This window comes from Streptopelia decaocto (genome assembly GCF_964273445.1).
Source record: "Streptopelia decaocto genome assembly, contig: HAP1_SCAFFOLD_59, whole genome shotgun sequence".
Classification (NCBI taxonomy): domain Eukaryota; kingdom Metazoa; phylum Chordata; class Aves; order Columbiformes; family Columbidae; genus Streptopelia; species Streptopelia decaocto.
Window position 1 is genome coordinate 181,171 of NW_028116288.1, and position 17,065 is coordinate 198,235.

Here is a 17,065-nt window from a genome sequence, read left to right on the forward strand (position 1 = left end):
CACGGCCCGTGAGTCCGGGCCGGGAGCCCCGGTTCCCCCGGGCGGGCAGCGGGAGCCGCTTGGGGCGTGGGGGGAGAGCGCTCGGGCGGCTGAACTCCTGGCGGGGCCGGCCCGGGGACCGGGGGCGGCTCCGGCTCTGCCCGGGCTCTCTCGGCCCCGTCTCTTGCGCTCTGGAGAAAGCGGGAACTCCCTGGAAGCGAAGAGACCGACTGAACAGCAGAGTGATGCTGCTGTGCGGCGGCATTCTTTATTTCATCAGCGCTGGGCAGCACTGGGAGAGACTTGCATCTGGGCAGGAACAGCCCCAGGTTCCAGTGTAAGTTGGGGAATGACCTATTAGAGAGCAGCGTAGGGGAAAGGGACCTGGGGGTCCTGGGGACAGCAGGGTGACCATGAGCCAGCACTGGGCCCTTGTGGGCAGGAAGCCAATGGGACCTGGGGGGGGTTAGAAGGGGGTGGTCAGTAGGTCAGAGAGGTTCTCCTGCCCCTCTGCTCTGCCCTGGGGAGACCACACCTGGAATATTGTGTCCAGCTGTGGCCCCTCAGTTCCAGCAGGACAGGGAACTGCTGCAGAGAGTCCAGCGCAGCCACCAAGATGCTGCAGGGAGTGGAGCATCTCCCGTGTGAGGAAAGGCTGAGGGAGCTGGGGCTCTGGAGCTGGACAAGAGGACACTGAGGGGGGACTCATTGCTGGGGATCAATATGGTAAGGGGCAGTGTCAGGAGGATGGAGCCAGGCTCTTCTGGTGACAACCAGGGACAGGACAAGGGGTAATGGGTGCAAACTGGAACACAAGAGGTTCCACTTAAATATGAGAAGAAACTTGTTCCCGGTGAGGGTGGCAGAGCCTGGCCCAGGCTGCCCAGGGGATTGTGGAGTCTCCTTCTCTGCAGACATTCCAACCCGCCTGGACACCTTCCTGTGTAACCTCATCTGGGTGTTCCTGCTCCATGGAGGGATTGCACTGGATGAGATTTCAAGGTCCCTCAGGATCCCTGGCATTCTGTGATTCTGTGAATCATCCTCCCCTCGTTTTGCAGGTTCTCTGAAAGCATTTACAATGGGTGCGTGTTTTGTAAGTGAATCACAGTGTGCATGAATTGAGCAGCTTCTCTTCACTCTCCATTCCCAGCTGTGCTCTCACGCGGGCAGCCCCGCTGGGGCCGATGTCCAACGAGGATATTGATGTCGGCATCTTAGAAGCGCTGGAAAAATCCCGCAGTTTCAGTCGGTCATTGAGGCTGGCGGAGGAGAGCAGGGAGCCGCGCTGGGGGCAGACGGCCCGGCAGCACAACAGCCCCAGCCAGGTACTCACCCAGGGGGCTGCGCCGTGCGGGGTTTGGAGATCAAGGCAGCTGTTGCTGGGGCTGCATTTTGCCCCAAACTGTGCTCTGGAAAGAGCTGATGAGGGTCTTTGGCACAAGGTTGGCCCTTTTCTGATGTAGAAGTTTGCAGAGAGCAAATGTTTCAGGGAATCGGATGGCAGTTCTGGGAGGAGGGAGGCTGGCCAGGACCTGCCAAGAGACGTGGAGCAGAGTAGAGAAGTGATTCCTTGGAATCATAGAATCATTTGGTTGGAAAAGACCCTCAAGACCATTGAGTCCAACCATAACCCACCCCCAGCACTGCCCCATGTCCTGAGAACCTCATCTCCGTCTGTCCAGCCCTCCAGGGATGGTGACTCCATCACTGCCATGGGCAGCCTGTTCAATGCCCCACAGCCCTTTGGGGAAGAAATTGTTCCCAGATCCAACCTCAGCCTCCCCTGGTGCAACTTGAGGCCGTTTCATCTTGTCCTAAACCCAGTAGTGTCAGAGGAACCAGAGCAGGAACCAGAGCTTTAGGCCACCTGCAGCAAATAACCCAGTTTGGCTGCAGAGAGCAGAGCTGCTTCTGGGCTGGGAAAGCGCTGGGTCTGGGGGTGCGATGGGCTGGGGGAGGAGGAGGCGGCAGACGCGTGGAGGTGCCGAGGGAAGGCAGAGGTGGTAAATTCGAGTCTGCTGTCTTGGAGTTTGCGTCTCTTTCACAGCCTCTCTAACGCTCTGCAGGCGTTTTGTGTTTGGGTGTTTTGGGTATTTGAATTTTTCACGTATGTGGTTTTTTCACCCCTGTCTGAAGAGCCAAAGACCGACATCAGCCTGCCGCATGAGAAGCTGCTGCAGGCAAAGGAAATCAAGGCAAGAAAGAAGATCCCGAGGGAGAGCCGCCAGAATGCCGAGCTGGAAAGAGCAGCGCGGCTCCGGACAGGTCTGTGCCCCGCCACCCCCTCCCTGCCCCGGCTGTGCTGGGTCCCCCGGTGTCACCTCCAGCGTTTCCCTCTCCTCGCAGCGCTGATCCCCCTCGACGAGGTCAGAGCTGAGTGGGAGAAGAGCAGCGGCCCGTTCCACAAGCAGCGCGTGGCCGAGCACTTCGCGGTGTTTCGTGACTTGTTCCGAGGGCCCACGTTCCCCCCGGGTCACCTTGAGGGTGCAGTACAGCCAGGAAGACGAGCACGCCGTGCCGGTCTGCTATGGGAACACGGTGACTCCGTCAGAGGAGTGGGGGGGGAGTGGGGCTCAGCCTTGGCCCCACGGGAAGCCTCTGGTTTTCTCAGAAGCTCCTCATGGGCATTGTCTGCCCCGGGGGATTTTGTTTAGAAGGGTATTTCCTCTGTGATGATCCAAACTTGTTTCTTGGATGTGATAAAGACAGAGCGTTGCAACAGGATGGCTGTCTGTCAGCAGGCTGATGTTTCTCAAGGCTCTGGGGGCTCTCCGGTGGAGCTGGATGACTTGGTGTCGCGGCCATGCCTGGTCTGTGCTGGGTCCTGGCCGTGCCCGTGACCGGTTTGTGTTCTTTGCCTTGGAAATCATGACCTGATCTTAATGGAACATGTTGTTTCAGTGACAGACATTCTGTTTTGTGGCTCATTTAGTCTTCCAGTCCTCCCGCAGTGTCATCCGAGGCAGATAAAGGCTCCCTGCGGACTGTGCTGCTCACAAATCCAGGCGAGTAGCAGGTTCTTTACAAAGAACATGTTTAAACAGGATGGTTTCCCTCTGCCCTTGTTTGCTGCTGTTTCTTTTGGCTGCACAGGCAGAGGCGATGCCGTATCATCTGAGTAGGGATGTGTTACATACGCAGGAAAGATTGTAGCCTCCCCAAAGCTCTAGCAGTTGAGAGATGAGACAGAACCAGTGTCGCAGTGTAGTGGAAGCAATTCCCTGACTCCCGTCTTTTGTTTCCCCCCAGACTCCTCTCCCTCAGCAGTTTGCCTGGCAGGTGCATTCGCTGCCACTGCTTGCTCTGGGAAACTGAGGCACGGTGAAGCAGCTGACCAATCTTGAAATTACCTCTGTCGAGTTCTCATTTGAAGCTCAGTCCTATAAGAACGAGTTACTCTTCTGCTAGGAAAGGATTGCTGGGTGGTCTTGACCTGGCCCGTTGGTTCAAAGCGGGTCTGGGGGTTCTCACTTTGGGGTTGATGCAAACACCGGCCTCAAATTGTGCCAGGGGAGGTTCAGATTGGATAGCAGGAAACATTTCTTCCTGGAAAGGGTTGTAGAGTACTGGAACAGGCGGCCCAGGGCAGTGATGGAGTCACCATCCCGGGAGGAGTTTAAAAGACGCGTAGATGAGGTTCTTGTGGACATGGGGTAGTGCCAGAGTTGGGTTATGGTTGGGCTCGATGATCTTGAGGGTCTCTTCCAACCCAAACGATTCTGTGATCCTATCACGAAGTCGGCTTTCTCTGTTGCAGATGGACGCTGAAGAGACGCGCACTCGGAGTACCTGCACTGGCTGGAGTGAGTACCGCACGGCAGAGCCGGCTGCTGGGCTCGGGGAAAGCCCCAGCGGAGTGGGCAGAAACTCCTTCAACAGAGCTCAGGAATACGGATTTGCTGAGACAGTTCTGTGGTTCTCTGGTGCTCCTGCCAGTGGCTTCTTCACGCCCATGTTCTGGGTCCTGCTAAAGACGCAGGAGTTCAGGTGTTGCTGCTGTTTGGCTTTCAAAACGCTGAGTGTGATGTTTTTTTCCCAGTGAAAGCAGCCTCTGCTGTCTGTTTGCTTGTCAAACAGGGCGTAGGTTACGTTACAACGTAGCCCAGAGTGATGTGCAATCCTGGGGGAATCTGCTGGCCCTAAGGGAGGGAAATGAATATAGTGAAGTAAACTTGTGTGTGTTCAGGACGAACATCCCAGGCAACGACATGCAGTTGAGTAAGGAGATCTGCCATCACCTGCCCCCCTTCCCCGCCATGGGCACTGGCTGCCATCGCTTCATCTTCCTGCTCTTCAAGCCAGAACCGCCCCATCGATTCCAGCGAGGGTGTTGGGCCCAGGCCCTGGTCACTGAGGCTGTTGCTGGGCGGTTCACGCTCTCTTGGCCAGGCTGTTCTGGCGTGTTCTGATGACAAGGTCGTTACTGCTGGAGGAGAGCAAGTTCCTTGGAGTCTGCAGGGTTGTTCAGGGCTGCTCTGAGTTTGTGTGTCGCCTGAAGCCGCAATCCCAGCCCTGCAAGCACTGTGCTGTCCTGTTGCGTTAAACCAGGCCATTAAGAAAGTGGGTTTTTTTCCTGCCTGGAGCAGAAAAGTGCAGAGGGCTGGAGAAGCTGGGAGAAGTTTCAATGTGCCTTCCTTTTCCACCTCTGTTTTACAGACTCGGGGGTGCTGTGGGGAAGTAGTTGCCTGCCAGAGTGCTGCAAGAGAAGAGAATCACCTCAGCTCTTGTCCTTGTGTCTTGTTTCCAGCCACAGGCTCAAGATGTGAACCTTGAGCACGTTTGACTTGTACAGAAAGCACGAGGATGCCATGACCCCGACAGGGCTGGCGTTTCAACAGTGCCAGTGGGACAGCTCCGTTACCTGGGTCTCCCATCAGCTCCTCAGTGAGAAATGGCCTGTGCTGGGGGCTGGGGAGCCGTGACGCAGCCCTGGGGTGAGGCACAGGGCTGGTGAACGAGCTGTGCCCCATGGCTCCTGCTTGGTCCCAGCACAGGTCTGGGAGCTGTTACAGCACAGACTGGGCGCTTATGGAGCCGTCCTCCCCCAGACTAACAGCAGTCTGAGGAAACAACCTCTTAAAAGCCCATTTTGAATGAGCATTTTCAAATAACACCGAGAGCCTTCACCAGGGCGTGCTCGACCAGCCCTGGTCGGTGAGGGGAGCCCTTGTTAGCGGCAGGGAGGGCCGGGGGTTTGGATCTGCACTGTCTCGCTATCGCTCTGTGTCACCCCTTTACAGATAGGAGAGAGCTTGTGTTTGAATTTGTGCGACCGCCCGTTTACCATCCTCCCCAGGTGAAGTTCCCGCGCCACCAGCCCCTGAGGTACATGGACAGATACTGAGACACCAAGGAGCCCACGTACGGCATTTACTATGGCCGGGCCTCCCCTCGAGGTGCTCTGCTCTGCGCTGGCGGGAAGGGCTGGGCTTGTTCTTCCCGTATTTTGACTCTGTGGACTGTGGTCCCCGCAGGGTGGCGGGATGGGAGGACGGACCCTCCTGCCTCGTGCTGGCGTCTCGGGGCAGAGGCGCTTTGTGCTGAGAGTCTTCTCCATCACCCGCTTGGGATTCTCTGGTCCGTGACCCACCGAGCGGTCCCGGGTGGTGGGGCAGCTCCACCTGCAAACTCTGCGCACAGCACCGTGCCAACTGCATGGCTGTAAGATCCTGGAAAAATCATTAAATGAACTCAAATCAAGGATTCAGTGCTCCTTTCATTGAGCCTTTCCTTTCCGTGTTGCTCCAGGATGTGTTGTTGCAGAGCAAGAAGCTGACCTGCACTTGTTCCTGTTAAGGGCACCAACCCCTCTGCCATCCCAGCCCTCCAGGAGCCCGGTTTTGGAGGAAAAAAGCCAAACTGCAGCACAACATGGCAGCAAAAACCACGGGGAACATCCCGATTTCGTGAAGGGCCCCAAATCCCGAACCCCAGCAACCTTTTCTGCTGACACTGCTGGGTTTCTGTGCTGTGTTCCCCAGAACAGGGCTCAAGGGAGCCTGGGAAAATGGCAGCCAGAGGCGTTGGTGTCCTAGTGCCCGACAACCTTTTCTGTTAAGCAGTTGTTCCCCAGATCCAACCTCAACCTCCCCTGGCGCAACTTGAGGCCGTTTCCTCTGCTCCTGGCGCTTGTTCCTGGGGAGCAGAGCCCGACCCCCCTGGCTCCAAGCTCCTTTCAGGCAGGTCAGAGATCAGAAGGTCTCCCCTCAGCTCCTGTTCTCCAGCTGAACCCCCCAGGTCCCTCAGCCGCTCCATCACACTTGTGCTCCAGCCCCTCACCAGCTCCGTTCCCTTCTCTGAACTCGCTCCAGCACCTCAAGGGCTTTCTTGGCATGAGGGGCCCAAAACTGCCCCCAGGATTTGAGGTTTGGCCTCCCCAGCGCCCAGTCCATGGGTCAGTCACTGCCCTGGTTCTGCTGGCCATGGGGCTGTGTGTTCCTGCAGGGACTGGATGGGACAAACCCCCAGCTGCTGCGGGGAAGGCCGGGGCTGCCCGGGGACCGGGACGCTGCAGCCATGGCCACCAGGCCCGCGTGCACTGGGGCCGGGGATGCGAGGGCCCCTGCTGTCACAGCCACAGGACACGGAGCGGCGGCGGTTGGTGCGGCCAGTGCAGTCGGTGCCGTTTGTGCGGTCGCTCCGGTTGGTGCCGCGGCAGCTGCTCCATCCGGCAGCATCGCGGGAGGTGCTGTTCATCTCAGTGACCCAAGCGTTTGGAGACTTCGCTTGATGCCTTGAGCTACTGGAGAGTGTGCAGAGAAGAGCAAGAGAGCTGGTGAGGGGCTGGAGCACAAGTATGATGGAGCGTGGGAAACTGCAGCGGGTCTGTGGAGTCCTTGACAGAAAATATGGGAGTAGAGATCAGCCTTGAGATATTAAGATTTACCCTTGAGAAAGATGGGAGTAAAGGAGTATCTGGAGGTATGGAGTTGTACCCGTGAGAAAGGAGAGATATACCCGTGAGAGAGAAGGGGATAGAAGAATAACATGGATGATAGCAAAATTAACCAATGAGATGTTAGTGCTGTAACTTGTAACCAATAGTGAAAAGACACATGAACTGGTAGAATTGTATAAAAATGCACTTGTAACAATAAATGGCACCTATTACTTTCATCTTGAAAGAATTTGGTCCATGTCGTTTGTCCGTCTCAACCGCGACATATGGTGACCCCGACGTGATCCTGCCTGAAGAGGATCTCGCCTAACAAGGTGACAGCGTGAAGCTGTGAACAGCCGAAGAAGAGCTGTGGAGACGGAGCCCGGTACAGCTGATAGAGCAGCCGAGGAGAGCTGCCGAAGATCCGGATCGTTGAAAAGACACCTCGCTAAGGAGTAGGTGAGCTACCGGGAACACGGGGGCTGAAACTTATCTAAAGAAGAGGGTACTATATTATCCACATAGAAGCTGCTTCTGAAGAAGCACGGTATTAGCCTCCCGGAACTGACTTTAAGAAAAATGTTACTATGGGGCAAAGCACAAGGTTTAGAGGTTAATCCTGTGACAGCATTTAGTGTGTCACAGTGGATGGACTTGGGAGATAAACTGTTTGACAGTGCTACCCAAGGGTCCAAGGAAGCAACTGAACTGTTAACGACGTGGCGCTTGTTATTAGACACTCTGAAAGAGTTAAAACAGCAACAGGCAGAGGCGGCGGAGGGGGATGGTCTCCCTGGCTCTCCTGGGCCAGATTCGGAGAAAAAAGCAAGATTAAGTACTACTCTGATCCCCCCTGTTACTAAAGATTCGTCAAAACCGCCCAAGTCCATGTTATCTGACACGGATAAGGATCCGCGGCACTTTCTTGGAAAGTTAAAAGGAATAAAGGAGGAGCGTACGTATGTGTGGCCCCGAGATCAGAAAAAAACTATGAAAGACTCGTATACGTATGTGTGGCCCCGAGATCAGATAAAAGCTGTGAAAGACTCACATGAAAAAACAGTGTTGGGTTGTGCATGGTCTCGGGAGGGGCCCTCAGAGCACCGGTCAGAGCACCGCGTTCGGCCGACTGCTCCGCTGTCATCGATCACGGCTCGAACCTCTCCTCTACCATCATCAACCGCGGTTCCACCGTCTGCGTCACCGCCATTAATCACAGTTCAACCCTCTGCCCCGCCGCTATCAGTCGCGGAAGAAAAAAATGGACATTTTTTTTCCTATCCCCCCTTGCTTGGAGATTTAGGTGGGGAGGACCCCCCCGTGGTGAGCCAGACCGAGCCAAATAACGTAATTCCTACAGATTTGGGTCCCTCCAACCTGCCCCCTCCTCCCACCCGCACTGAATTCCTGAGGGTGGGGGTAGAATTTCAGAGCGTAAACCGAACTTACCAAAAAGCTGGGATTTACCCCCAGTTTCGATTGCAGTTAAACCACGGGACCCTGTGCGTTTCTGGAGGAGACACCAGTTGACACACCACAACTACAGGCACGATAACTTTCTGAAATCTTGAGGCAGTCAACAGACCTCGCATATCAAGCTATGATAAAGGTGCCTGAAACCAACAATGCAGCCAAATCATTTGCAACTATTAATCAGGGTCCCAGTGAGAATTACATGCAATTTATTGACCATCTTCAAGAGGCCATCAATAAGCAGGTTGAAAACTTAGAAGCTAAGGAAGCATTGGTGTTGAAATTAGCAGTAGAGAATGCTGATGTTTGCTATCAACATGTTATCTACAAGTTTTACAGTACACATTATGTGTTTCTGTGTATTGCCTCTCTGAAAATCAAGCAGCTTGTTAGGAATGTGAGTTAATTGTTTTACTAGTTGTTTTTAAGTGCACCGTAAAACTCTCTCCCCATTTTTCCCAGTCGTGCTGCAAGCAGCCTGTGTTTTCTACCCCTCCCTCCCCCTTCTCAAGGCTTTTACTTGCAAGATGGGGTCAGGAATAATTGTTTTCAGTTGTGTTCCTGAAAAATCAGTATTGGGAGGTGTTTTAAAACTTAGGAAAGCACTCGGAATTATAAGGAAGGAAGATCTTGTTAAATATTGAAATCAGTGTTGGCTGCTGTTTCAGTTAAATGATTGGGAAAAGTGTCCGGAGAATAGAATTTTGTTGCAATTAATGTTGTTTTTAAGGTGAGAAGACCAGGACAAAATAAATCTCTACAAGAGATCATTAGATCATTACAGACAGTTTTACAGCTGGAACGGTTTGAACGTCAACAAGCTGAGAGAGAGTTAACTGATAACACACAGGTCACAGCAAACTTGTTAGAGTCTGCAAGATGCCTTCCTCATTAACCTGTTTTCTTTGTGGGTATCGGTTTAAGTATGTTGCAATTTTAGTAGGTCTTTGTTATATGGTACGATAAGTTCACAGTCTGTTAAATCATGAGAATTCATTGACTCAAAATGTGCGTTTTGTGATAATACAGAAGATCATAAGTAATTTAGTTCTTTACTGCGTGAATGTGATGGTAAAATTTTGTGTGTAGTAGCTGTTATTTTTTTTTTCGCTAGCATGCTACCTTTATTCCAGTATTCAGACTTGCGCAACTCTGTGACAAGCTGTGTCTCATCTCGCTGTGCTGTATTTGGCTTTTCCGTATGTACATCATGTAAAGAATCCTGGTTTTGGAATAACAGCTGTAGCGCACCAGATGAGACACTAAAAAGAAACCAAACCAAAACAAAGCAAAAAAGGCCTTGCCCAGTCCAGCTCGCTCCGGCTCGGGGGGGGCCGATGGGCTCCGGCGCCACTGACTTTTTTTGTCAGGGAGACCCAGAGGTACCTCCACCTGTCTGAGCAGTGAGCGGCCCAAAGGTGCAATGCAAAAATTGAGATATTGTCTTAAATTAGTGTAACTGTGATCCATCTGCATATTTGAACTTGGTATATGGTTTTCATATTTGAGCTCAGTATTTTAGTTTGCATATTCATATTTGGTACCAAAAGAATCTTGTTTGGGAGATAATTACAAAACGGGAACCGGTTCCACTGCTAAAATTGCTAAAATTCCACCTTGCCTCCCCTTAGGATGCATCCTTACACATTAGAATGATTGCTTATATTGTTAAAAAAGCATTTAAATTGTTAAAATGCTATGATAGCTGTGAATTTGGAAGAGGTTGTATTTAAAAGTTGCTAGAATATTAACTGATTTAGATTTAGGAAAATAGAATAATGGATTGATGTTTATTATACTGGTTTATACTGTTTTTTTGACATCTCTAAATTGTAAAAAGTAAATGGAGCTAAGGAATGTAACTATTGCTGAGCTACTTGAAACTGCATATAAAGTGTATTATGGCTGGAATGAAATGGGAAAACAAAACAGCAAAATATCCCAGGCCTGTGTGCAGCTCATCGTAACTGAGGAGTTTGCCAGAGCCTCCCACTTCGTACCAGTGATTATACCAGCTGCATGGCCTTGACTATATCTGAACTGCGGCGAGAAGAGAAAGAAGAAAGGAAAAAAACTGTTTTCCCGCTGCTAAGCAGAGAAAGGGGGGCTTTGCTCCCCCCGCTCTGTTCCTTTTTTTTTTTTCCTGAAGTATTGTCATCCATTTTTGTTGTGGCACTGTGTTGTTTTTCGGCTTTGAATCAGGGGTTGTTGGTGTTGTTTATTTTTGCTTCTGTCTTGTTTCCTAGGTTTTGGCACATCTGGGGAAAAGAGCTCATAACTTTACCTCCTTGCTGAAGTCAGTCTTTTCACACTGGTCAGCTTTGGGGGGTCACAGTGTTCAGTGCTTCTCTGGGTCAGACTGGTACTGATTTGCGTGTGGAGTGGAGCCAGATTGGTTTGATGTGGAGTTCGAACTGATGTGTTTTCATGCTGGGCTGGACGTCTTGCCATCTCAGATGGGGGCGAGAGGGAAGTTTTATTCCCCCCACGCCCTTCCCTCAAGCAATGTTACTGCTAGAGAGCTGTAATACTGCATGAAAGAGTCTGAGGGTGAAATTTAAAGGCATCACCAGTGGATCCATAGTTCTAATGAAACTGGAAAATTAAACCAAATATTTGTTAATAGACTTATTTTGTGGTAATTAGTTGTAAGTGACTTCTTAGTAAATTCACCATGCTAGTTTTTGAGGTCATGAGAAACAACGAAAGAAAGGCCATTTTTTGAGATTAATGGAATGCCGCCAAATTTGGAACAAAGTTTAAATACATGAATTCTTATAGCTGTTAGAAACTCCTATACCTCTCTTAGGTTAAGATTTGTTAAGTAAATTGTAAGCTCAAATAACATTTTCTGAGAATTCTGTTTAGTTGCATGGCCTACAAGAAGCTGCTGGGATGGCGCAGATCTGCTTGCTGCAAGTGAGAAATCTCCAAGGAAATTTCAAATGCTGTATCTCCACTAGTATTAACAGCCAATGTTTTGATAAAGCAAGTACTACACTGATTGATCTGAAACAGGACTTCAATCTGGTAAGGGAAAACAATATCCAATAAATATGACGACCAAAATGGAGTTGGAAATTTTAAGGAATAAATTTATGACAACCTTACAGGCTGACTGCATTCGATTGGACTTGCAGATTTGTCTATTTATAGCTACAACATAGAAACAACCTGTGGCTATTGTGGGACAGTATGATGAGATTGCTAGCAGACTGATATACTGCTTGTTACTCTGATCAAGAAAAGCAGGGAATGAATTTAAGTTTCAATAGGCCATGATCCTTTTGTCATATATGTACCATTTGTGAAATTTAATTTTGATTTTTTTTTTGGTAATCTATGTCTTTATAAATTGCATTAGCTGATTTTCTTAACAGCACAGCTTTTGACATGCATAAATGTAAAATGTAAATTGCTGCAGAACCTGCAAATCTTTAACATCAGTTCATAGGCCATACTTGTATTTGGTCTGATCCTACATACTTGCAAAGTATTTGTTGATGGTTCTGGGAAGTCTCATAAAGCTGTAGTGGTCTGGCGTGAAGATAACAATTGGCATCATTCTGTGAAAATTATTGAAGGTTCAACCCAATGAGCAGAACTTGGCACAGCTTTACATTATTTAGAACTTTTTAAAGGAGTAACCTCTAAATTTGATTTGTGATTCTGAGTACGTAGTCAAGGTCCAATGCACGTATCTGATTCTGAACTGTGTTTTTTGTTTTGGTTTTGTTCTTTTTTAAAACAAAAAGGGGGGAGAAGTAGGGAAAACACCACAAAAACAATTGTCAAAAGCATTGTGTGTGATGAAATACTTTGCAAGTGTGACCCAAAACCATGCTAAATCAGAAAGAATCTACATTAGTTATGGTCAAATCACTGATCAATGGAAAAGGCCACAGCAATTGATAACCTGGGGAGAGGCTATGCTTGTGTCTTTACAGATCAAGGGCCGCAATGGTTGCTGGCACAAAACGTGAAACCTGTGTTATCTTCCTGACAATGATTGTTGCAGTTGCTGTGTTTTGGATGCCCGCACAGGCAAAGACTAACATGTGGATTACTTTAGCCAACATGACTGACCAGGACTCCATATGCCTGGCTATGGCATCTCCAGAAAACCCGTTCCACACGTGCTTGGTTGGCATCCCCCTTGATGAATACAGCAGCATCACACAATTGTTTCAAAATAGTGGTCGGTGCAAAGGCATTGCAACAAAAATACTAACATGGCACTTTGGATTAACTGTCTCCCGGAAATAGACATTGAACCACAGGAACTAGAATTGCTGGGATCTATGCCCATGGATGCTTGTATACAGCTGGTTTGTGAAAAGTGCCAGGACAATATGCTAAAGCATGAATGGATAAGACTGCAAAATGTTAATGCTACCATTGGTGACTATAGAAATGAAACTCGATGGAGTAATGCCTCACAGAAGAATCCAAGGAATGTCATTGATAATGTGGGACAGCGACCCCAAAATCTCCTGTATGATGTATTCTTGATCTGTGGAGATAGAGCTTGACCAGGAATTCCTTCTAATGCTGTTGGAAGACTGTGTATTTTGGGACTATTAACTCTCTTAACACCCAATGTATCTATGATAATAGATCACAGAAGAGCAAGATGAGAAAAACACTTTTTTCGTGTATATGAGTCAAAATGTGATGATAATGTAGATTTTTGGGGATCAAGGTTAAGGGTTTTAGGATCTCTTGTATCTGGTGTTGGCACAGCTAAAAGCTTTAAATATTTTAGAAAATTAGGATGCTGGCTAGTTAAGCAAACTAACAGAATTTAAAAGGCTTTAAGTGGACTTTTGTTAGATGTAGATTCTGTAAGACATGCCACATGGCAGAGTAGAGCCACGATAGATTTTTGTTATTAGCTCAAGGACATGCGTGTGAAGATTTTTATGAGATTTGTTAAATAAATTGCTTAGTGGTTGAGGGTTTTTAGGATGGTTGTTATCAGCAGTGAAAACAGGACTGATCATTTTGATGATTGTTGTGGTTGTGTTACTAATGTTGCCATGCATGATTTCTCTGCTGCAAAGGGCCCTGCAGCGGACAATGAGGGCAGCATTTTTAGCATAAATAAAAAAAGGGGGAATTGTGGGAAACTGCAGCGGGTCTGTGGAGTCCTTGACAGAAAATATGGGAGTAGAGATCAGCCTTGAGATATTAAGATTTACCCTTGAGAAAGATGGGAGTAAAGGAGTATCTGGAGGTATGGAGTTGTACCCGTGAGAAAGGAGAGATATACCCGTGAGAGAGAAGGGGATAGAAGAATAACATGGATGATAGCAAAATTAACCAATGAGATGTTAGTGCTGTAACTTGTAACCAATAGTGAAAAGACACATGAACTGGTAGAATTGTATAAAAATGCACTTGTAACAATAAATGGCACCTATTACTTTCATCTTGAAAGAATTTGGTCCATGTCGTTTGTCCGTCTCAACCGCGACAATGGAGCGGCTGAAGGACCTGGGGGGTTCAGCTGGAGAAGAGGAGCTGAGGGGAGACCTTCTGATCTCTGAACTGCCTGAAAGGAGCTTGGAGCCAGGGGGGTCGGGCTCTGCTCCCCAGGAAGAAGCGCCAGGAGCAGAGGAAACGGCCTCAAGTTGCACCAGGGGAGGTTGAAGTTGGATGTGGGGAACAATTTCTTCCCCAAAGGGCTGTGGGGCATTGGAACAGGCTGCCCAGGGCAGTGCTGGAGTCACCATCCCTGGAGGGCTGGACAGACGGACATGAGGTTCTCAGGACATGGGTTAGTGCCAGGGTTGGGTTAACAGTTGGACTCAATGATCTTGAGGGGCTTTCTCAACCAAGATGATTCTGTAATTCTATGCGGCGCTTTTTCAGGGTGTGATGGATGATGTGAAGGTGGCTGCCAGTGACTTCTTGGTGGCTCTGGCCCGCTCCCACTTTGTCATGGCTGAGCTCCAGAGCCACCTGAAGGTGGTGGGGAAGGTCCCTGATGAGGCTGTGCTCATCACCTTGGGCAAGATGGCTGTCAGCTATGGTACGGCACATGCAGCCTCCTGGTTTTGGCAGGGGTCTGTGATAATAGGGAGAAGGGATCCCCCCTTCCTAAATGCCCTGTCTTGAACTCGGGGGGACTCTGGAGTTGCCGCGCCTCCTCGCTTGGTGCCAGGACTGGCCAGCAGCTCTGCCTCACCAGCCCAGTCCTGGTGCTTGGACTGTAGGAACCCACTGGAGACAAACCCACAGGGTCTCTGTCCCACCTCTTTCCCCACAGGGCTTCCCCGCACCCTCCCCACACCCTCAGACACATCCCACACATCCCAGCAGCTGCAGCCTTGCCAGAGATGGACCCTGGTGTCCCCTGTGTGCCACTGACCCTCTGGGTCCCTCTGTCCCTTCTCTGCAGCCCTGTGCTGTGTCCCCTTCGCGGGAGCGACGCTGCTGGCCCTGCGCAGGACGCTGAGCCGGGCGGGGAGCGGCCAGACCCTGCGCACCATCTGCAGGGTGAGTGTCAGCTCGGCCAGGGCCCGCGCAGGGGCTGGGGTGGCCTTTGGTGGCTCCATGTGATCCTAGAGGAGAGGTGGTGGGTGTCAGCCCAGCCCGGGACCCGGAACTGCTGAGTGTGCGGAGGAGCGGGGGAAGCCTGGGAGGTTTCTGGGGCAGGACACGTCAGGGGCTCCTGGGTCCCTTCCCATGGCTTCTGTTCCTTACAAAGATTTTTTGCAGTAAATGGTTAAAATATTGGACTCAACAAGGTAAAAAGTGAGTCACGCCGTTGTTGTGAGGACAGCTCTGTGCAGCTCCGTGCTTCCTTGTTGTGCCCTTAAGTACTTGGGGATTTGTTCCTAAAACTGTGTAATTGCAGTGATTTTGTTGGGGCCCCTCTGAGTAAAAAAATGTCTTTAATAGATTGCTGTGAATTTAAATATCGTTGCTACACAACTATGAATTTACATTTGGGAAAGGTGTGGTGTTTTTCTTCAGGTTTGCAAACACTTATTCTGCTACTAAAATATTGTATAAATGAGAAACACAAGGAAACACTTGACTGGTTTGGATTTGGATCTGGATTTGCCACTTTTGTCGAATACTATGTGTCGCTCACTTGGTTTTTATATTTTGTCTTTATTTTAACGTAAATTGCATTTATTGTATTGCAACTAAAACAGATGAGTTTTTATTTCTTGAGAACAGTTATTTTTCTCTCTTTTTTTTTTTTTTTTTTTTACTAGCATGTGTATCAACACAAAATCAGTCTTCATAAATACAGTTTATTTGGCTTTTTTCCATGTTTCTGTATGTATTTCAAAGCAGAAGTTAGTCTGATAGGAATAAATCACTGGAAAGTTCATCCATAATTGTGGAACAGTAAGACAACAACATTGGAATTTGTTACAGCTTTGTTACACTGCTGTCCCACTGTTACTACGCTCTGTCTTGAATGTACAATTGAACATGTGTCTAACTTTTTGTGAACAGATCAATGACTCTCCTGCATCTCTTTCTCTGGCACACCTTATTAAGGTATTACAATAGAATATAAGGTATAAATTCTTGTCAAATACTTTAATTCTTTCTGGAAGAGAAAAGGAAAAAAAAAGACAACCAAACCAAATCTGAGAGGAAAAAAACTGGGGATAGTGACTGCTTTGAAATAATGTAATATTTTTCTGTGTTGTGCTTTCTTAAGGTCCAAGTCTCCCTGTAGTGCTTTGTCTTACCCTAGAAGTTCATATACCCACTGCAAGTCACGATCAGGTTCTTCCTGTGCTCGCTCCAGCTCTCGATCACGGAGTTGTTCCCGTTCCCATTCCTACTCGCCATTGCTGCCATCTCCAAGAAGAGGCAAAGGGAAGAGTCATAACTATCGTTCTAGGTCAAGGTTGCGTGGTGATCACCACTCATGGTCAAGGTGTTCTTAAAAGACATGAAGCGAGATGAGGCCAGCCCCATTGCTGAGGAACTGGCGGAAGAGCTCCGGCCCCTATTTGACTCTGTCAGACCCTGTCAGGCTCTTCCAGGCTTTTTCACGCTCTGTCAGGGCCTGTTGGGCTATGTTGGTCTCTGTTGGACTCTGTCAGGCCCTGTCAGGCTTTGAAAGGACCTGTCAGGCTCTGTCGGGCCCTGCTGGGCTCTGTCAAGCCTTGTCAGGCTCTCTCAGTCTTTGTTGGGCTCTTTCAGGCTCTGTCGAGCACTGTCCGGCTCTTTCGGGTCCTGTTGGGCTTGGTCAGGATCTGTCAAGCCTTGCAGGCTCTGTTGGGCTCTGTCAAGCTGTGTCGGGCTCTGTCGGGCTCTGTCAGGCTGTGTCAGGCTCTGTTGGCTTTGTTGGGCCCTGTTGGGGTTTGAGGCTTTGTACAGGCCCTGCCAGGCTTTGTCAGGTATTGTCAGGCTCTCTCAGGCTCTATCGGCCTCTGTTGAGCCCTGTCAGGCTCTGTTGTATCCTCTTGGGCTTTTTTGGGCCCTGTCAGGCGCTATGGGGTTTTGTCGGGCTCTGTTCAGCCCTGTCAGACTTCGTCTGGCTTTGTCAGGCTTTTTCAGGCTCTGTTGGGCTTTGTTGGGCCCTGTCACTGTTGGGCTTTGTTGGGCTCTGCTGGGCTTTGTCAGGCTCTGTCTGGCTCTATCAGACTTTGTCTGGCTCTGTCAGGCCCTGCTGGTCTCTTTCAGGCTTTATTGGGCTTTCTTCACCTCTGTTGGTCTTTGCCAGGCTCTGTTGGGCTTTGTCAGATATTTCTG

The 17,065-nt window shown here is 49.6% G+C and overlaps 1 protein-coding gene across 1 annotated transcript in view; it reads left to right on the plus strand.

Moving 5' to 3' along the window:
• Nucleotides 1-956: 956 nt before the first annotated feature.
• LOC309452267 (uncharacterized protein) overlaps nt 957-17,065 on the plus strand; it is a gene marked incomplete at its 3' end in the record, with an annotated part of 129,198 nt that continues 113,089 nt past the window's right edge. The window contains exons 1-5 of the mRNA XM_082076929.1: nt 957-1,040; nt 1,133-1,307; nt 3,740-3,785; nt 4,060-4,200; nt 14,739-14,836. Coding sequence (XP_081933055.1) covers nt 1,167-1,307; nt 3,740-3,785; nt 4,060-4,200; nt 14,739-14,836 — 426 coding nt within the window. The 5' untranslated portion in view covers nt 957-1,040; nt 1,133-1,166. The remainder of the gene's footprint in view (nt 1,041-1,132; nt 1,308-3,739; nt 3,786-4,059; nt 4,201-14,738; nt 14,837-17,065) is intronic.